This window comes from Neoarius graeffei, chromosome 28 (genome assembly GCF_027579695.1).
Source record: "Neoarius graeffei isolate fNeoGra1 chromosome 28, fNeoGra1.pri, whole genome shotgun sequence".
Taxonomy (NCBI): domain Eukaryota; kingdom Metazoa; phylum Chordata; class Actinopteri; order Siluriformes; family Ariidae; genus Neoarius; species Neoarius graeffei.
Window position 1 is genome coordinate 9703466 of NC_083596.1, and position 21956 is coordinate 9725421.

General features: G+C 40.6%; 1 protein-coding gene across 1 annotated transcript in view; it reads left to right on the plus strand.

Moving 5' to 3' along the window:
• wdr36 (WD repeat domain 36) overlaps positions 1–21956 on the plus strand; it is a 68506-nt gene that overhangs the window by 19562 nt on the left and 26988 nt on the right. The window contains exons 6-16 of the mRNA XM_060912110.1: positions 696–750; positions 847–979; positions 7102–7277; positions 7505–7625; positions 7735–7800; positions 16561–16644; positions 20739–20893; positions 20979–21093; positions 21181–21346; positions 21554–21662; positions 21788–21867. Of these exons, the coding sequence (XP_060768093.1) occupies positions 696–750; positions 847–979; positions 7102–7277; positions 7505–7625; positions 7735–7800; positions 16561–16644; positions 20739–20893; positions 20979–21093; positions 21181–21346; positions 21554–21662; positions 21788–21867 (1260 nt within the window). The remainder of the gene's footprint in view (positions 1–695; positions 751–846; positions 980–7101; positions 7278–7504; positions 7626–7734; positions 7801–16560; positions 16645–20738; positions 20894–20978; positions 21094–21180; positions 21347–21553; positions 21663–21787; positions 21868–21956) is intronic.

Sequence of the window (21956 nt, forward strand, 5' to 3'; positions counted from 1 at the left end):
AGCTGCTCTTATAGAAAATAAATCAACAATCTAACCAATCAGTTTGAGAATTGGTATCGAGCTGTGGCATGTTTAAATATTGGCCGGCTTTTTTTTTCATTGTATATCCGATATATTCCATTCAACTAGCATGATATTGAGCAAGTCGAAGACCAGTTATAGCTGAATGGAATATATCTGATTATACCACGAAAAAAGCCTTTCGGGTGTTCAACACGTCTTTTTCAAAATTTTCTCAAAATCTTCCGTATTTAACAAAGCAAACCTGGCGGTCATGTTTGTTTACAAATTGTCACAGTTCCTCGCTAGCGCGGGAGTTTTATATCTCCGACGTGTGACGTCATGTGGTCTTGACAACCATGCAATATCATAAACCATATTCAACGCTCATTCTCCACTGGGTAGAGTGATGTAATACACGTAGGATAAGCGATATGCTAACAATATTACATGCTATCAAACCAAATGAATGAAACCCGCTAGAAGGGAATAGAACACATATTTTTATTCCATCGAAAAAGTGTCCTGTGTGTAAGATAATATAATATAAATTATTCAGTAACCGCAGGTTCTAGGTGTTTAAGGGGTTAAAAGAAACGATGCAGATGATGATAGTTGATCGTATTAAGAGTGTAAGATTATTTTATACAGACATTGCATGTGTAAGTTTAACACAACAGCATGTTTTCCCTCAGCAAACTGTTGTTCATGTTTCCTGGTTGGGGATCGGCAGTGACCGTTCTTCAGCAGGTCGGTGTTTGTTTCTCTAAATTAAAATGTCTTCATTTTGACCTTTTTGTTGATTTTTATTGTTTAATCCAGTTTTACTGATGGTTTTATTACCAGACTCCAGCAGTGGATGTGGTTGGTGTGGGCTTGGCTTCAGGACAGATCGTCATCCACAACATCAAATTTAACGAAACCCTGATGAAGTTTCAGCAGGACTGGGGTCCAATCACAGCCTTATCCTTTAGAACAGGTCATTTTACTATTGTATAATCTCATAAGTTTCATAAGTAAGGAATAAAACCAGGGTCTGGGCATGCCGCTATAGGAAAATAATCAACAACTTTACAATGAATCATGAAGTTTGCTATTTTTTTTTTGAAACAGCATATCCCAAAGATATTTTTATTCCTCTTATACAACAGTGACAAACAATTACAGAGATGCCTACTAGTACGGATTGGCCGTATTTTGTACGGAAAAGTTACGTAAATACGATGTTACGGCAAACAGTGTTATTCTGTACGGAATTATTATAAAGTCTTAAAAAATTCCAGTGAGTTGTTTTTAAATGTCCAAGCGACTTTTTCAATCCATGCGCGATTCACGGCCATTTATTTTTATGACAACCACAGCAGTGGCGGCTGGTAGTCTTTCAGACAGGGGAGGCTGGTCGGTTATGATATTTCCAGATTCTAAAAGAAAAAACACATCAATTTTGCCCATACTCTTGCCTCTGATCTGGCTGATTGTTGGCAGCGTCACAAACTGTGAAATAACAGGTTCTTTTGGCCCATTAGCCTACTGTCCAATATACATGATGGTGGTGTTTGGGGGGGAGGAATGTTTTAACATTTTTATATTTTAAAATTGTGGCATGTTGTTTAAAAATTGACCTCGGCTGTGTTTTTGTTTAAAAATGTTTTCCAAATTGTAGCGGTGTTTAATTCATATCCAGAAAAATCTATATTCCAATATAATATACTCAGCATAAACATTTTAAATAGATTCTATATTTTTGGTCCATCCATGACGTATTACTAAAGTAGCCTATTTACTGTTGTTGATGTGGGTCACTTGCTGTTAGCCAATTCACTTTCTCGTACCAGGAGAGCTGAAAGGAACGAGTATTATTCCCTACCTTTTTCACCAAGTCAATTTGAGGCGTTGGTCTACCCTGCTCTTTAATTTGAATTTTTTCCTCGAAAGGAAGACTGGCAAATGGCTTCGCCAAAATTAAATCAGCAATGCTTGGCATCCGTGCACAGCTTTCTTGCTAGCTGACTAGCCTCCTCAAGTTCAAGTTCAGTCACTCAAATAAACGACATTTCTGGAACTAAGATAGCAAACTTGACAACACTATATTTACAATGAAAATATATACAAACTAAAAAAGCTGGTAGAAACCGTATGTAATGAATGAAATCGAAATGTAAGCCGATCTCTTACAATACACCACAGCACTTGCGAATCGGCATGGGACTGCACTGATGTTGCCAGATACTGCTGACGTTATCCAGCCCAAAATATGTTCAAAACCCGCCAAAATGCACTTAAAACCGCCCATTTGGGCGGGAAATCGCCCAATCTGGCAACACTGTCCGCTGCCTGTCTATAGTTGAAACGAGCTGTCAATCAAAGAAAATATCCGGCCGCTTTCACCAATCACCAGTCTCCTCGCGGAAACTGCCATGTCCCTCTCATGTGAGGCTCGGAGTCGGTGGGCGGGCATTTTCACAGTATTTGTCCAATAACCATCTTGCATTTTGAGACTGAAAAGCGCATCGCTCCCAAATGCCATTGAAGTCCACTGAGGCTGGGAGTCCGTGGGACTCCGTGGGCGGGCATTTTCGCAGTATTTGTCCAATAATCGTCTTGCATTTTGAGATTGACAAGCACATAGCTCCCAATCCACTGAGGCTGGGCTGTATCGCGCTGTCACGAGGGGGAGAAACTCACGCACACATTAGGCGAACTGGGGAAAGTTATAACGGAATGATTTCACACTGTAGTGGGTTGAGCACATATATTTCTATGATTCTGGATCTGAAATAGCAATGTTATAAGGTCGGCTATAACATAAGCCTAGCGCAATTCATCCTACACGATGTTCGTCATTTTTAGAGGAGGCTGAGCCTCCCTCGCTGTCTTGGAGCAATCGCCCGTGAACCACACATGCTGTGTGTGATATGCGCAGATTCCGCACATTTGTTCGCGCTATTTTCGCTCGGCATCACACGCATGGTGCTGCTTCTCAATAGTGGAAATGAAATGCTCAGTATCAGGACAAGTGAAGCACGGGTCTCAGGCGTTCCTCCCACGATATACGGTAGAATGGCCGTGCATTACACCCAGTCAAAAGGGCAATGGATACGCGCACTGCAAACTGTGTAGAACTGACATTAACATGGTGGTCGCGATGACTGCACGCGACATGCCAACTACAAAAAACGTGGAGTATGCTGAAATGGCGAGTCAGGCGGAAAGTAAATCTGGGGGTATCCAGCAGTTTTTTACGAAATCTGTGGATGAAAAGACACGGAACGTGACCCGTGCTGAAGCGGTGATGGTTGACCTGTGCTTGGAGTTGAACTTACCAATTAGTGCCATGAAATGTGAGTTAAACTTATTCAGTTTCTTTTTACGTCTGATTTTTATTCACTGAAATATCAAACACTGGCTGGACTTCTTTAATTCAAAGTCTTTTCAGTGTTGCAAGTGCAAATGTACATGTAGTATGATCAAAAACAGAATTTTATGATTGATGTTGTTGGGATTGTGGCAAAAAATGGATCATTCCACTGTTTTAAATACAATTATAAATGTCATTTTATTCAATGTCTCTTCTGAAGCATTATGCTGAAGTATTTGTATATTGGGACATTAAGATAACAATGTCGGACTCTCTTTGGCATGAAATAAGAAATTTTTTTTAATTTTATTAGAATCTGTTAACAGGTAGAACATTTTGCCAGGCAATATAATATAATACTTTTGAGGAGTTACATTCAATACCAGTGATTGGTAGTCAACCGTAATGTCTGCAAACAGGGAACACTATTGTATTTATAAAAATGTGATGTATGCTCTAGAAATTTGTTGAGTGGAAATTCAATTGAGATGGCTGCTCGTGTTTTGTTTATTCAATTCACACAAAACAGTACTTTTTAATAATTTAAATGTTAAACATATTGGTATATACTGTATACCTCTTTATAATGGAAATGCGCATAAATTAATATTACTGAAAGTCATTCCAAAATACTGAAAAATGTTTTCAAGAATGCTGAAATTCAAAATTTGGGGTAGGCATCTCTGCAATTAATATTTTTGTGTTAAAGGATGAAACTTTAAACATTTTTTTTCCTGTTTATAGTTACATTTAATGTTGAAGAATGTCTACAAAACAAGTTAGTACCCGTTATTACTGCCATTATATCAGCTACACCACCAGCCTCCTCCAGCTTGTCATATTCCCAGAAACCTGTGAGAAATTTCTCATATCAGAAAAATTACAGCAGCACATCTGGCTGTTACAAAGGGCCCACACTGGAGACTCCTTCCTTAAATAAATGTTAAATCGACATCACCATATTAATGATTGTACACTTAAAAAAAAAAGTTTATGTGGAGCGTCTGGCGTAGAAGGTCCATATCAATTAGCTGTTGCTATAGAAACAAGGATGTATTAGAACAAATGCATTTGTCTTGAAGCCTGACCAATCAGAACAGAGAATTCAAGACACTGTGGTGTTTACATTAGACCGTATCAGCAGATCATCAGATTAACGTTTTTAAAACGATTAGCGTGCACACAGCAACGCCAATACACGGATACGCTCGGCTCCGCAGGCATCCTGCGCTCCAAATCACTCCGCCCTGAACGGCGAGTGCCCTCTGGAGGGTGCGCACTCCGGCCCTGCGCAGCTCACACAGCGCGCGAGTGAAGCGCACGAGCAGTGATTCGGGACAAATAACAGGAAGTGAAGTTCGCGCCGTTTTTCAGCAGTCGCGTCACATGACCAACGTGGCATGACCAATGCCAGCGAATCAGGAACGTGGATGTCACAGTGACGTTGTCCAATGACGACGTCAGCTAGAGCTCAGCACAGCGTATCCTCGTTCCTCAATGTTTACACAGCACCGGATCAGATACGTACTGGATTGAATACGTGGGCCCTGGCGGATTCAAACTGTTCCGCCTGTGGAGTCGTTTCCCGGCGTTTTAATGTGAACGGACAGTGCATCTGCGACGAAAACGATACGGATACGGTCTAATGTAAACACCACCTGTGCTATGGGTTGTTTTACAATCAGGGTACAAAGTTTGTGTCACAGGGGTCCAAAATTCAAATTGATTCAAACTGGTTCTTGTACCAGTTTTTAAGTGAAGGACAAGTTAAAGGACAGATTTCAGGTAATTTTTTGACGTGTGTGTATGGTAGTTTTGTGTAATCTGCTATAAGATAAAGAAGATTAAGTGGAGCTTTAAGCAGGGCTGGGAGAAACAAATGAAGTGATTCTCGGAGAGGACTTTTTTTTCTGACAATTCAGAATCCACTACTTCCATAGCGCTTTTAAATATAAGGCTGTAAGCTTTGTGTTAGTTGTCTCTAATATTTATGTCCCAATATCTTGACCACATTTTAGGATGAAAATCATCATTTTAGATATGTTATTTTATATTGAAAAATTAGCTGTCTCGGAGAGGACATTTTTTTTTGACACGATTACATACTAATTTGATCAAAATAGTCTGAAAACTTACTGGCATTCAACATTAAAACTTAACTACTGTATGTTTCCAATGATATGGAACCAAATGTGTGTTTTATGGTATAAAGAATGATGTAAGTGCATCCCTTTTGGAGCTATCTGTGGTCAAAAAAGCACTTTTTCTAAATGACACGAGTAATTTTGCTAAATATGACACACATTGCCATACATTCACCAAAAATAACATTATCACCAATTTTTTTTTTTTTTGCATGGTAAATAGAGCTATCACAGGGCTACAATAAACAACCAAGTTTATTTAGTCAAGCCTTTTGATATTGAAGATAATAAGTGTTAAATGTGATTTTTAGCTTGCGTACCCTGATTGTAAAACAACCCTTATAGAATGATAATAATTATCTACATTCACTGGATATGAGTAATCGTGCGCTCCAATTGGCTACTCTACTACTAGGATATCAGCTCATATACTGTGAGTAAAGAAAAACAAAACGGTGGAGTGTTTTGCTGAACCAACCGAGGACAAAATAAAAACTACTCGAAAACAAAACCCCCAAAATACAAAACAAACCCAACAAAATATGGGATGAAAGTTTTTGATGCTAAGAATTTTTTTTTTCAATTATTATTATTATTGCGTTTTTCACAAATTGCTCCTGTCATTTCGCCGGTTTGTTTGCATTCTAAGCGGAAATGATTTCGTCAGACGTTTTTGTAGAAAGTTTTTATCTATCATATTTGCAAAAAATAAAAATGCGCTGTTTCTCAAAATCCAGTGAATGTGGATAGAATAAAACAATTATTCCATTCAATCTCGTCGTACACGGCTTAAAGTGCATATTCTGGACCAATTTCATGTTTGTTTGTTTTTTTATATATATGACAGCATGTCCCTTTACACACTCATCCAGAAGGGTAATTTTGCACAAGGCCATCTGTCTACAGCAGAAAAAAAATAAAATAACAAAACGCGTCTGGAAGAATCCCGAGGGAGTCTGGAGCCAGATTCGTGACGTTATCTGCGGAAGCGCGAGCAGGCTGTGCGAGCTTTGCACGGTTTCAGTGCACAGCCTGTGTAGACCAAGCGCTCCCATTTCTCTCTCATTCTTCGGTCTTTTGGAAAACGACGAGTACTAATCCCATCAAGATTGGTGTTGCTACACCCTCCTACGATACATCCGTTCACCATTTTAATAATTACGCGATAACGTTGAAGAAATTTGCAGAAAATAACGAACCAGCGCCGACGTAAGATTCAGAGGGAGGCGTCCCGCAGATGACGTCACGAAAATCAATGTTTCCCGGGAAATCCAAATGCCAAGTTTTTTCAGAGGCGGACCAATTCGCCTCAAATGGCTTGACTTCAACTGAATTTTTCTGGTATTGCGCAAGGTAAAAAAAAATTGCAGAGAATGCAGAATGTTACAGATATTTGACCAAAGTTTAATATAAAATAGAAGAATTACATTGATCTTGCTCCCGAATTTACCCGTGATATGCACTTTAAAGCCACCATGGTGCTACGCGCCTCATCTGTGATCAGCTCGTGTACGACTTGGTTTCGTGGAATAACTGTTAATTATTTATTTTTCTAATATGGTGCAATGATGATAATCCACATTTATTTTGTCCGTGTAGATGGCCATTCAGTGATGGCTGCTGGGAGCCCTGTTGGACACATAGGATTATGGGATTTGGAAGACAAGAAGCTGATTGGCCAGATGAGAGACGCACACACCACGGCGATAGCGGGCCTCACCTTCCTGCATGGTGAACCCCTGCTCCTCACAAACGGAGCTGATAATGCCATCCGGGTTTGTCCTGATCATGTTTTCTCAGTCTCGTCTGCTCATTCCTGATGACCAAGAATTGTATTGTATTGTTTTGTGGTCGTTTTATTTACCATACCTTTAACAATCGCATAATTAAAAAAAAAACAACTCAAAGTTCTTGTTAATTCAAATCAATCTTCTTAACGATGAGTGAAATCTAGTTAGTCCCAGTTGATACAGTGGTCCCTGGTATCACTGTTGTTTCGCAGGTTTGGATTTTCGACGTCGCCGGAGGTGAAGGACGTCTGCTGAGGTTTCGGATGGGTCACAGTGCCCCGCCCACCAAGATCAAACACTATGACCAGAGTGGACAACACATCCTCAGTGCCAGTACGGCCTTTTTTGGCACTTATTTGCTGTTCTAACGTGTACAGTCCAAGAAAATCTAACTAACTTTTTATGACATAATGACATGATATGGATGTATTGTTTTTTGCAGGCCAAGATGGTTCACTGCAGTCTTTTTCTACTGTTCATGAAAGATTCAACAAGAGTCTGGGACATGGTAAGACTTTTATTTTGTTGCTGAATGATTGAACAGAATTAAAAAAAAAAAAAATTCAGACTCCTTCAGTCATAAGGGCAAAATATATTTATTTCTTTTCATCCTAGTTCAATGGAACATTAGTTAAATGTGTATATTAACCTGTTAAAGGTTTAAAAGGTTATTCTTGGGTAAATACTATAAATTAATTTGAGTCACAATAGTGAAACTAGATCTAATTCAGGATCCAATAAGAGGCCCTGCGAGTTAAAAGGGAAATTGTGGTGTAAAGCTAGTTAACAGTCATTCCACAAAATCGAGTCGTACAGAAGCTGATAGCAAAAATCCATGGACAACGAGATTTGAGTGGAATAACTATTTTATTCTATCCACATTCACTGGATTTTGAGAAACGGAGCGTTTTTATTTTGACGTTTTTGCAAATTCGATAAATAACTTTATACAAAACATCCGACAAAATCATTTCCGCTCAGGCGGACTTCTGAAAAACCGATCAATGGCTGCACGAATTGACTTTCTCATCTCATTATCTCTAGCCGCTTTATCCTGTTCTACAGGGTCGCAGGCAAGCTGGAGCCTATCCCAGCTGACTACGGGCGAAAGGCGGGGTACACCCTGGACAAGTCGCCAGGTCATCACAGGGCTGACACATAGACACAGACAACCATTCACACTCACATTCACACCTACGCTCAATTTAGAGTCACCAGTTAACCTAACCTGCATGTCTTTGGACTGTGGGGGAAACCGGAGCACCCGGAGGAAACCCACGCGGACACGGGGAGAACATGCAAACTCCGCACAGAAAGGCCCTCGCCGGCCACGGGGCTCGAACCCGGACCTTCTTGCTGTGAGGCGACAGCGCTAACCACTACACCACCGTGCCGCCCCGAATTGACTTTATTTATTTATTTATTTATTTATTTATTTATTTATAGAAAGTGCCGTCTTGCTGCCGTGCCGAGGTATAGAATAGCTTTAGACATTCATTGAATTCTTTCTTGGACATTTCAGTTCTGTAATTTTCAAATTTCTTTGAGCTTTTGAACCAGTCTAAAAAAAAAAGAAAATTCAACAAATTGTAATACTTAAAGGAACAGTCCACCGTACTTCCATAATGAAATATGCTCTTATCTGAATTGAGACGAGCTGCTCCGTACCTGTCCGAGCTTTGTGCGACCTCCCAGTCAGTCAGACGCGCTGTCACTCCTGTTAGCAATGTAGCTAGGCTCAGCATGGCCAATGGTATTTTTTGGGGCTGTAGTTAGATGCGACCAAACTCTTCCGCGTTTTTCCTGTTTACATAGGTTTATATGAGCAGTGATATGAAACAAGTTCAGTTACACAAATTGAAACGTAGCGATTTTCTATGCTATGGAAAGTGCGCACTATAATGACAGGCGTACTAACACCTTCTGCGCGCTTCATCAGCGCATTGATATCTGAGCTCCGTATCAGTGCGCTGCGGAAGCGTGCAGAAGGTGTTAGTACGCCTGTCATTATAGTGCGGACTTTCCATAGCATAGAAAATCGCTACGTTTCAATTTGTGTAACTGAACTTGTTTCATATCACTGCTCATATAAACCTATGTAAACAGGAAAAACGCGGAAGAGTTTGGTCGCATCTAACTACAGCCCCAAAAAATACCATTGGCCATGCTGAGCCTAGCTACATTGCTAACAGGAGTGACCGCGCGTCTGACTGACTGGGAGGTCGCGCAAAGCTCGGAGAGGTACGGAGCAGCTCGTCTCAATTCAGATAAGAGCATATTTCATTATGGAAGTACGGTGGACTGTTCCTTTAAAGACGGAGAATCTAAACAAACCGGCGAAATGACAGGAGCAATTTGTGAAAAATGCTAGAATAATAATAATTCTTGAAAAATGAAAAAAGATACGTTACCACCATTAAATACTTTCATTCCATATTTTGGAGAGTTTTTATTTCGTCCTCGGTTGGATCAGCAACACACTCCACCATTTTGTTTTCCCTACTCACGGTATATCAGCCGATACCCTAGTAGTAGAGTAGCCAATCAGAGCATGCGATTGCTCATATCCAGTGAACAGAATAAAATTTAATGCTATTTGTTTTTGTATGTAGTATTCTGTTGTGCAGGCCTGTATCGCTTCCTGGCTATTTGAAAGTTTTACTGTAGCTACCTGTCTTTTAGTGCTAATCCGTAATAATAAATGGATGACGTGTGAGCTAATGTCAGTCTGATTCCTAAAACTTCTCAATAGATACCTTGGTCAGATTATAACCAGGAAAACGAATTGAGGAGGTAGGACAGCTAGTTAATTTCCACTAACAAATGCTCCTCTTTTACACACACAACTACTAGTAAGGTCGCTAATACAAATGTCATCATGTAACGTTGCTAGCTAATATTTAAAGTAGCAACTTGTAGTGATGTTCAGTTCAGTTATTTGGCTCAGTGTGATTTTGAAAGACCTACACTTTCAACGCTCTCTGCTTGCTTCCTGTCGCTTTTGTCAATGGTCCAGTCCTCCTCCTGTTTGTTCTTGATATTCTCGTGTCTCGAGCAAGTAAGTTTGGATGTCGCTGTTTAACAGTATCTCGAAAAAATCTGTGTGCGTCGAGTCATTTCTGTGGCTTGAGTAATCCATTCGCTCCGTTGCAATCATTTTCCAAGAAAGCGAAGTGACCGGTAGCTGGCTGCTGCTAACAAGCAATCTCGCTTCCCTGAATATGCCATTATCTATTGAGCACCGCCCCCTACTCCCTTCTCCCAACCCCTTTATTCCCACACCCACCCCACCCAAACAAACATCCACCTTAATGGTTATAGTTTTTTCAAATTTTGTGTCCACCTCCAAATAATCAGGACGGGTTTTCCCCAGGAAAGCCCGCTAGACGTTATTACTGTACGACTGCGAGCAGGCAGGTTTACAACAGCTGTATCCATGGTTGCATTTTAGATTTTGGCCCAAGTGTCCCTTTAATCTGTTAAATACTGCATATTCAGGGTTCTATTAATCACAGGCCATTTATAGTTCTGTTTAGTTTTGTGGAATTCTGCAAAACAAGTTAATTCCTGTTCTTGTTTATGGCGTAGCAGATATAAACAGGTCCCTCGCCAACCTCCTTTTTTTTTTTTTTCTTTTTTTTCCCCCTCTCATGAAAGTTAATAAGGGCCCGTTTACACAAGGACGCTGTCGGGTAAAAACGACTAAATATTTTATCGGAAGTGCCTTTCGTCTACACGGGGACGGCGTTTCCGAGGCTGAAAAATGGAAAAAATTGAAAACGCCTTCCAGAGTGGATAAGTTAAAAACAGCCCCCGTTGCATATCCGTCTAAACTACACAATACGCGAAACTCTGCTCGGATCTGCTCACGTCGGGTACGCGTTTATGTCATACATATGTCATATACTGTACATGCCAGCCCGGGAAGTTAAAAAGTAAGAGCATGTCTGATTACATCGATCCAACGGACCTTCAAGCTGCTCTGGCAGCTTTAATAAACGTCCAGGAGTCCTTCGAACATCTATACCGAATCTGCACATATACCGTTAATGAACAGAGGCGGGTATAGCATGCTCTTACTTTCTTACCGTAGCCAGAGTAGTCAAAGTTTTCGCGGCGCAGATGTGCAGATCAGACAAGACGGAAGACGTTGCGAATGCGTGCAAACATAGCGGAGGTCTTTCACAGCACCACTTAGCCGCCTGGCATGCACATCCAATTGAATTCCACACGTTTATGCGTCACCGTATAGACGCAGATTTCCTCCTTGAAAACGGTCGTGTAGACGCGGAAAAAAGTGAGGACGAAAACGGACTTTTGCGTTTTTGTTTCAGACCGTCCCCGTGTAAAGTGGGCCTAAGACAGCTCATCTTTTCACTGAAAAGTTAAAACATGCACACTCCTGTCCTCAAGACTTTCCCATGGCAGAAACCTTCTTCATATGAATAATTTATATCGGGGTGGGCAATTATTTTTTCCATGGGGCCACATGAGAAACAGAAAATTTTGTGGAGGGCCGGACCAAAAGGTTGAACTAAATTCTGCATAATATTAATTGTATTTCTTGATATAAAGCAATAAATAACATTTTTTTTACAAGCTGGTAAGAGTATGGAAGAAACGAGGTTGCCTTACAAAAAATGTCATTTATTCAATCAAATTTCCCAAAACAATGGTTAACAAAATGTGAACATTTGTACCTTTTTTTTTTTTTTTTTTTCAGTCACATTCACCCCAAAACACAATAATGACATCACAATATTGTCTTTCTACTCCAAATATCAAGCAAGATACATCATATTATAATAATGATGCCCACATTTGTAGTTTAATCACCTCATTTGGTGCTTTTCGCCGGAGATCGGCTCGGGCTCCGACGCCTGCTGGTGACGTCACACTATGCGATTGGCTGGACCGTTTGAAGGATGACGTACAAGTTTGTGGTTGGTCTGGACAAATTACAGAAGTAGTTATCGCGGGAATAGGTTTCGTGGGATTTCATGTCATGTTCATGTCGCGCGCATTGCGTTTTTGTTGAACACAACTTCAAAATAAAAGCAATGCACATTCAGAAAAGGAAAAAAAGAAGAAACCGGTTGTATGAATCGCTATTCAGTCCATGCATGAGGTACAGTGGTGCTTGAAAGTTTGTGAACCCTTTAGAATTTTCTATATTTCTGCATAAATATGACCTAAAACATCATCAGATTTTCACACAAGTCCTAAAAGTAGATAAAGAGAACCCAGTTAAACAAATGAGACAAAAATATTATACTTGGTCATTTATTTATTGAGGAAAATTATCCAATATTACATATCTGTGAGTGGCAAAAGTATGTGAACCTCTAGGATTAGCAGTTAATTTGAAGGTGAAATTAGAGTCAGGTGTTTTCAATCAATGGGATGACAATCAGGTGTGAGTGGGCACCCTGTTTTATTTAAAGAACAGGGATCTATCAAAGTCTGATCTTCACAACACATGTTTGTGGAAGTGTATCATGGCACGAACAAAGGAGATTTCTGAGGACCTCAGAAAAAGTGTTGTTGATGCTCATCAGGCTGGAAAAGGTTACAAAACCATCTCTAAAGAGTTTGGACTCCACCAATCCACAGTCAGACAGATTGTGCACAAATGGAGGAAATTCAAGACCATTGTTACCCTCCCCAGGAGTGGTCGATCAACAAAGATAACTCCAAGAGCAAGGCGTGTAATAGTTGGCAAGGTCACAAAGGACCCCAGGGTAACTTCTAAGCAACTGAAGGCCTCTCTCACATTGGCTAATGTTCATGAGTCCACCATCAGGAGAACACTGAACAACAATGGTGTGCATGGCAGGGTTGCAAGGATAAAGCCACTGCTCTCCAAAAAGAACATTGCTGCTTGTCTGCAGTTTGCTAAAGATCACGTGGACAAGCCAGAAGGCTATTGGAAAAATGTTTTGTGGACGGATGAGACCAAAATAGAACTTTTTGGTTTAAATGAGAAGCATTATATTTGGAGAAAGGAAAACACTGCATTCCAGCATAAGAACCTTATCTCATCTGTGAAACGTGGTGGTGGCAGTATCATGGTTTGGGCCTGTTTTGCTGCATCTGGGCCAGGACGGCTTGCCATCATTGATGGAACAATGAATTCTGAATTATACCAGCAAATTCTAAAGGAAAATGTCAGGACATCTGTCCATGAACTGAATTTCAAGAGAAGGTGGGTCATGCAGAAAGACAATGACCCTAAGCACACAAGTCGTTCTACCAAAGAATGGTTAAAGAAGAATAAAGTTAATGTTTTGGAATGGCCAAGTCAAAGTCCTGACCTTAATCCAATGGAAATGTTGTGGAAGGACCTGAAGCGAGCAGTTCATGTGAGGAAACCCACCAACATCCCAGAGTTGAAGCTGTTCTGTATGGAGGAACGGGCTAAAATTCCTCCAAGCCGGTGTGCAGGACTGATCAACAGTTACCGGAAACGTTTAGTTGCAGTTATTGCTGCACAAGGGGGTCACACCAGATACTGAAAGCAAAGGTTCACATACTTTTGCCACTCACAGATATGTAATATTGGATCATTTTCCTCAATAAATAAATGACCAAGTATAATATTTTTGTCTCATTTGTTTAACTGGGTTCTCTTTATCTACTTTTAGGACTTGTGTGAAAATCTGATGATGTTTTAGGTCATATTTATGCAGAAATATAGAAAATTCTAAAGGGTTCACAAAATTTCAAGCACCACTGTAAAATTAGAAAATACGTTTATTTTGTAATTTCTAATTAACCTTATGCGGGCCGGTCAGAATGAACCAAAGGGCCGGATGCAGCCCGCGGGCCGTAAAATGCCCAGGTCTGATTTATATGCTGCCCGGCTTAAAAAAAAAAAAAAAGTTGCACACTCGTATTTGGTTGGACCGCCTTTAGGTTTAATTACAGCGTGCATTCACCATGGCATTGTTTCGACAACCTTTTGCCATGGCAGTGCAACTGATGCTTGTGGCGGCCTCTCAGTGAAAATTAATAATTTAACTTTGTAATTGATAAATTATCCATTAAAAACTAAATTATTTTTTAAAATTTAACTTTAACTTGATAAATTAACATTTTAATTGCACTCCATTATGCTGACGAGAAACAGACTTTTGTTTCTTTCTGTGTATGTAAATACTCAGGGAAGTGACAAAGTGAATCTGAATGCAACGTCACTACATTTTTATGTTGCAGATTTGCGTTCATTTTTCGCTGAGATCTTGTCTTGACAACAGCAGAGTCGAACCACTCCATAAAGTCTTCTCCGGCATCCCAAAGACTTTCAATAGGGTTAAGGTCAGGACTCTGTGGTGGTTAATTCACGTGTGAAAATGATTCGTCATGCTCCCTGAACCTCTTTCACAATCCGAGCCCTAATTTTATTCCCGTGCCATCAGGGAAGGAAAAATCCATTGATGTGATGATAACCTGGTCATTCAGTACATTCAGGCCGTCAGCTGACTTCATTTTATCGCCACATAATGTTGCTGAGTCTCGACCTGACCAACTGAATCAACCCCAGATCATCACACTGCCTCCAGAGGCTTGTACAGTGGGCACTATGCATGATGAGCACATCACTTTATGTGCTTCCCTTCGTACCCTGACACGCCCATCACTCAGGAATAGGGTCGATCTGGACTCCTCGGACCACATGATCTTTTTCCATTGCTCCAGAGTCCAATCTTTACACTTCTTAGCAAACTGAAGCCTTTTTTTTCCTGATGAGTCTCACTAACAAGTGGTTTTCTAATGGACACACAGCTGTTTAGTCCCAGTCACATTGTGTGTGTGGAAATTCTGACTTTCACTATTAAATACAGCTGTGAATTCTACTGTTGAAATAATATATATTTTTTCATGATTCGATTTCAAGTGTTGTCAGTCAAGATTTTTTTTTTTCCCGACCACGTTTCTTCCACGAAGTTGACGGTTCTTCACTATCCTTCCAAGTTTTAATAATGTGCTGGGCAGTTCATAACCCAGTTCCAGTCATTTCAGGAATCTCCTTAGCTGCTTGCTTTCTTTGATTCAGGCCAATAATTTGACCTTTCTGAAACACCGTCACATTTTTTTTTTCCACAACCACAGGATATGTCTTCTGTTAAGAAATGAGAAGCTACTCACTGCATCAATTCGGGTTAAAAGAATTGCTGCAGCTGAAACATATTAATCACTGCAGTAATTATCCAGTCAAAGGTTCTTAAGCATTTACTTATTAAATCCAAATGGTAACTTTTTTTTTTTGGTTAGTTTATGTGGAGTATCCAGCATACAAGTCCTTTTATCAGCCATTACTAAAGAAAACAAGTATATGAATGCAAACCTGTGATTCGCCTTGTAGCTGGAACTAATGTCATAGCTGCTGTTATAGAAAATGAATCAATACCTTCTGTCCAATCGTATTTGAGAAACAACCTCATCTCATCTCATTATCTCTAGCCGCTTTATCCTGTTCTACAGGGTCGCAGGCGAGCTGGAGCCTATCCCAGCTGACTACGGGCGAAAGGCGGGGTACACCCTGGACAAGTCGCCAGGTCATCACAGGGCTGACACATAGACACAGACAACCATTCACACTCACATTCACACCTACGGTCAATTTAGAGTCACCAGTTAACCTAACCTGCATGTCTTTGGACTGTGGGGGAAACTGGAGCACCTGGAGGAAACCCACGCGGACACGGGGAGAACATGCAAACTCCGCACAGAAAGGCCATCGCCGGCCCCGGGGCTCGAACCTGGACCTTCTTGCTGTGAGGCGACAGCGCTAACCACTACACCACCGTGCCGCCCAAGAAACAACCTGTGGTATAAAATAGATTTATCCAACACTGGAAAAATACAATACAGTATCGAGTCATTCCTGTTATATCTGTTTTCCAAAATAATTGGTTGCTGCTCTGTTAGGTCTACACGATTATAACAACCACACCCATGTTTGTTCCTGTCTAAAAAACAAATAAATAGTTCAAGTTCTGAAAGAATGAACTAAACAGAGGTACAGCTCGATTTACAAACTCTGTTTAGCCAATGAATTCATGAAAGTATTCAACAAAATCACGTTTCACAGAAATGTAGTTTTTGAGGAAATGGGGTTTCAGTTACTTGTGTGTGGGTACTGTACACTGAAATGAGGAGAAATGTTCGTCTGGAGTAATCTCGCATATGCTACAGGTAAAGTGATAAACTGCTAGATATTTCCTGCATTTATTATTTTTTTTAAATATATTTTTTCCTCATCCAGGGTCTTTTACCAAGAAGAAAGCCAAAAAGAAGGGGGCGTTATACGACACGGCGAAACTCCCACCCATCACCACTTTTGCATCAGGTGTGCATTTTGTTTGTTTTTTTTTTTTTTCTTTGAGTATATGTAACTAGTATTTCTTTAGTGCATTTTCCCCCTCATATCACACACACGAGCATAGCATGAATTCTTTACACACAAAAAGAAGGATGTGAGAAAAATTCTCACTTATCATTGTGGTTAGATTGCTGAAGATTACTGTGTTACTGTAAGTGCATAAAGTTGTTATATAAAGGGGAGTTTTATGAAGTGTTTTGGGAAATGCACGAACTGTGACTTCTTCAGAAAGGACGAAGGAATTGCATGGGAGTGAAAGTCGCCAAAAATGTACTTGAGTACAAGGTAATAAATGTGCTACTTTTAAATGTACTCAAGTAATAAGATGTAAAATCTAAATGTTTTAACTGCTGAAATGCAACTCTTACTTATCTTACTGTTACAAGATGATTTTTGTTTTAAAACATTTACACCATTTTGCTTGAAAACACAATTTATTCCCTGTCATTTTTCAATATTTACCTTTAGCCAGAAGTTGACTTGCTGCCTTGTCAATTAAGTTAGCAACTGGAATCAAGTCTAGTCTGTCTCTAACTTGGCATTACTAAAGGAAAGAGGTTAACTTGGTTAATATAGCTAGTTAATGTTAGCAAATCAGTAATATTTACCTCAACATGTGTGGTAGGGTGCATCAGTTGCCCTCGCTTTCATAAAATCTGATGCGTTTTTGTTTGGGTGTTCCTTTTCACCAATAAAGACATCCTGTAAAATTTTTTGACCATATTCAAAAGTCTAATGGTGGCACCATGAGGTTCATTTTTTGCCAAAAAACGCTTATTTTATGTTTTCGCGTAAGGTTTGGATCACAATGTTGGACTCCGTTTATGGATTTCTTGTGACCCAGAGATCATGTTAAGAACCTTTGCAAGGGATTGAGAAGCATTAATGTGTTTCATAATACATTTGTATTGTTTAAAAGTAGTTGAACAATGATTCAATGAACAGCTAAAACTCAAACTGTGCTTGAGAATATATTTAGAACGTGCTAAAAATGTGTATCTAAGATATTTGGTATACTCTATAAGGTGCCATAATGTTTCATGAAAAGTGATCGAAATTTTGTCATAGCAGCTTTTTCCATAACTTTGAGCTCCTGGTGCCACCATTAAACTTTTGAATTTTGTCAAAAATATTTCACCCAGTGTGTTTTCTTACCAAAAGGAACATAAAAACAAAAATGCATCATGATCGGAGGAACTTTTCATTTTTAGAGGGCAACTGATGCACCCTAATGTGTGGGGTTCCCCCCCAAATTATATGGCGTTGAAGCCTCATTTTCTAAGAGTTGTGTGAGAGAAGAAACCTTTATTTGTACTTTTGAAGCTGTAATTAAAAAAAGTTTTCTTTTCTCTTTTTTGGAAATGTAATTAAGTACGAGTAGAAACTTTTAATGTTGCTCAAGCAAAGTATAAATATGCCTAAATAATACACAAATATAGTAATGAAGCCATGGCCTGATGGTTAGAGAAGCAGCTTTGGGACCAAAAGGTCGCGTATTCGATTCCCTGGACCAGCAGGAATGGCTGAAGTGCCCTTGAGCACGGCACCTAACCCCAACTGCTCCCTAGGCTACTCTGCGAATGTTGTACATCTCTCTGGATAAAGGCCAATTTATGCTGACAACCCAGTCATGTTCATGGCGCATGTTTTACACATCTCTGCGCAACGAACACCGTTCGGCTTTCAGCAGATCATGCCAAAGTATACCTCAGGTGTTGTTCTTGGGCTGAGATCTGGCGACTGTGAAGGCCATAGCGTACAGTTTAGCTCGTTTTTCATCATCAAACAATTCAATGAGCCTGTGGATGGGGCGGAGCCATCCTGGAAGAGACCGCGCCCATCATTTAGCAGGTGCTCTTAAGGCCAATTTATGCTGACAACCCAGTCCTCGCAGACGGCATCGCAGATAGCGTCTGCGTAGCCCCCCCACCTTCGCAGACGCTCTGCGCGCACCTCCCAAAAATTGTGACCACCGCAGAAGCCTCGCAGACAGCGTCGCAGACAAGAGGGGTCTGATTGGTCCACTCTACATCCGCTGTACACGCACTTCCGCTTTCCTACTTTCCCGGTTTGTTTTGTTTTCACGACCGCCATTTTTAAAAACACAAGTGAAGATGGAGCAGCACGAAGAGCGGTTGATCGAGGAAGTGAGAAAGTACGTACATCTATACGACTCCAGTTCTAGTCATTATAAGTAACCGGAGGATAAACACTCCACTAACCACACCCACCAACTACTCCTAGCGATTTCGCGACTTCGCGCCCCCTTGCGTTGTAGCGGTGAATAACATCGCGCACGCCTATTACTCTCCGCTCAACGATAAATTACAACTGTCTGCGAAAAGCTATCTGCGAAAGCCTTGTCGCAAGAGCATGCAGAGGCCTTAAGAGCATCTGCTAAATGCCGTTGATGTAATGCAATGTAACGAAGTATGGTTACTCAAATATTGTCCACCCCTGGCAACAGTGGAATTATAAAAGCAGTAATGATCGTACCTTAGGATGTTCAATACTCGGTGATGGCTGCACCTCTCCCCTGCTTCCCTGCCCGCTGTGTAATCCCATAATGGTCTGGACCAACCCAGGATGTGTACCGTCTAGCTGATAGGTTCATAGTAGAAGGCCAGTAGTAGGTCATTTACCACTTTAACCATCGCTGTAACAGTATTGTGATGAATCCTAATGAATAGTGATAGAATGGATACGTCATAGAATGTCTCAAAGCTTGAAAAACTTATAATAGCCATTGGCGTTTTGTCTTTATTTATTTGTACTTTGTCAGCTCATTTGCATGGTTGGCTTGTTTTCTTTGGCTGTTTGTTACTTCATTAGACTATTACACTGTTATTCTGTCACTTGTTCAGTTGGCACTAGAACTTTCTTGTCTAGAAGTTCAGGACTTCTTGTACCTGACTTTTGCACTTGTTGTACGTCGCTCTAGATAAGAGCATCTGTTAAATGCCTGTAATGTATGTTCATGTACTCAAACTAATCAATTTTGCATTTGTAACAGTCTTATTAAGTACTAAGTATATCTGTATACCTGTAAGTCAGTCAAATGAATAGCATGAACTCGTTTTTCTGCGTCTTGTAGTGGCATTATTTTTCTTAAATTAGCAATAGGTTACACTAATATCTACATGAGCGTCAACCAATATCAAAGTCTTTCACTACTGCTCATGATGATAACTGAAAGGCAACCCAGAGTTGCTACGTAATCACAAAGCTTACCTCCAGCTGTGTGTGGTCCTAGTTTGTATTTCTGTCTTGTCAGAATTAAGTAGGAGGAAGTTACTCAGCATCCAGTGTCTAATGCTAATTTCACATTTCTCAACTTTGTTAACCTGGTGTCTGTCATCTGGCTTTGCTGAAACATAGCTGTATCTCATCACCATAGCAGTGGAAGCTTCCACTAATACCATGTTTACAAATAATTGTACCCAGAAGTAGCATACTGTATATAGAGAAAAGACTAAGAGGCCTAAAATAGAGCCTTGTGGAACGCCAAACTTTAGTATGTATAGCCAAGTCACTCTTTATAGCTACAAACTGATAATGATCACTCAGTAAGACCGGAACCAGGACAGAGTTGTTCCCTTAATGCCAACCTTTTCTAGTCTATCCAGGAGAATATTATCAATCATATCAAAAGCTGCACTTATTGTCAAGCAACACAAGCAAGGACACCCAACCCTGATCAGAGGCCAGTAGTAGGTCATTTACCACTTTAACCAGTGCTGTATCAGTACTGTGATGAGTCCTAATGAATAGTGGAATAGATATTTCATAGAATGTCTTAAAGGTTGAAAAACTTATTATCTGCAAGAAAAAATAAAAATTTTTTTAATTGTAACAGTCAGTAGTCAACCCATGAGGATATTTTCTCTTGTGTAAAAACAGTAATACTACATAGTATGACTCTAAAACGGGCCTTTCATAAATCCTTCAGCTAGGACTTTATGCAGTGCTTATGAATGTTTTGGTACCTTTCTTTGAAATACTGAATGTAGTATTTAGTTACGTCCAGGATATTTTATCACATATTGGTTGTGTGTGTACAGAAACAGCACGTCAGAGCGACTGGGACGGCATTGTGGCTTGCCACCAGGGTTTTGTCCTGACCACAACTTGGAATTATCGGAAAGGCTCTATGGGGACTCACAGGCTGGAACCGGAGCATTTCGGCAAGAACCGCGCTCTCAATGTTCATGCCACGGTCTGTCTGTGCGAGTGCATGCGGGGTTCAATGTTCAATATAAAGTACAATTTAGTTTCTTAGTTTCAAAATCTTGCCTCCACAGGCTGTAGATATCACTTCTTGTGGGAACTTTGCTGTGATCGCGCTGTCTTCGGGACACATAGATGTCTATAACATGCAGTCAGGACTCCACAGAGGACAGTATGGACAAGACCGAGGTCAGCTCACGTGTAATATCGCATCCTGCCACACTGGATTACGCTTACTCTTACAGACAACTCATGTTACGTGTGATGTGTTTGAAGCACATTCAGGGCCGGTTAGAGGCGTCTCGGTCGACGCGCTGAACCAGCTGATGGTCAGCGCCGGAGCCGATCGTCTGCTGAAGGTGTGGAAGTTCAAATCGAAAGAACTGTTGAACACGCACAGCTTGCAAGCAGCGCCGGCTTCCACACACTTGCACAGAGACAGGTGAGAATGGGCAACTTAAGGCCATCAGGGTAGAAGTCTGAATGTAAACAGGCGTACACTATTTTAACCGTGATCATTTCTAGGTCCACCAGTTATTCATTCAAATTTGTTTTGTCCCAAAAGCAGGAAAAGCTGTTTTGGATTAGAAGCAGGTCATTCTGTATCACCCACATGTTTCTCTCATGTATTAATGTCAATTTTCTTCAGTGGGATGCTGGCCGTTGCGCTCGACGACTTCACGATAAGCATCTTCGACCTGGAGATGAAGCGGGTTGTGCGTCGCTTCTCTGGCCAGCGTGGGCAGATTAATGATATGGTGAAGGGTTTTTCTCTTTCAAAAGGTCACGACATTCCTGCACACATTGAGGTTCTATATGCATGTTTGTCCTGATCATAAAAACTTTCCACATTTTTCCTTCTTTTTTTGCATTACCTGTATAGACTTTCAGCCCGGATGGACGATGGTTGATAACAGCCTCCATGGACTGTACCATCAGGACATGGGACCTTCCATCTGGAAGGTAAGACTTTCAGCAGCATTTTCTCAGGCTTGGTCCTGGCAGACCATGATGTCGTGTCTTGAGCGCACTCCTCTGTAGGAGGGGAAGAC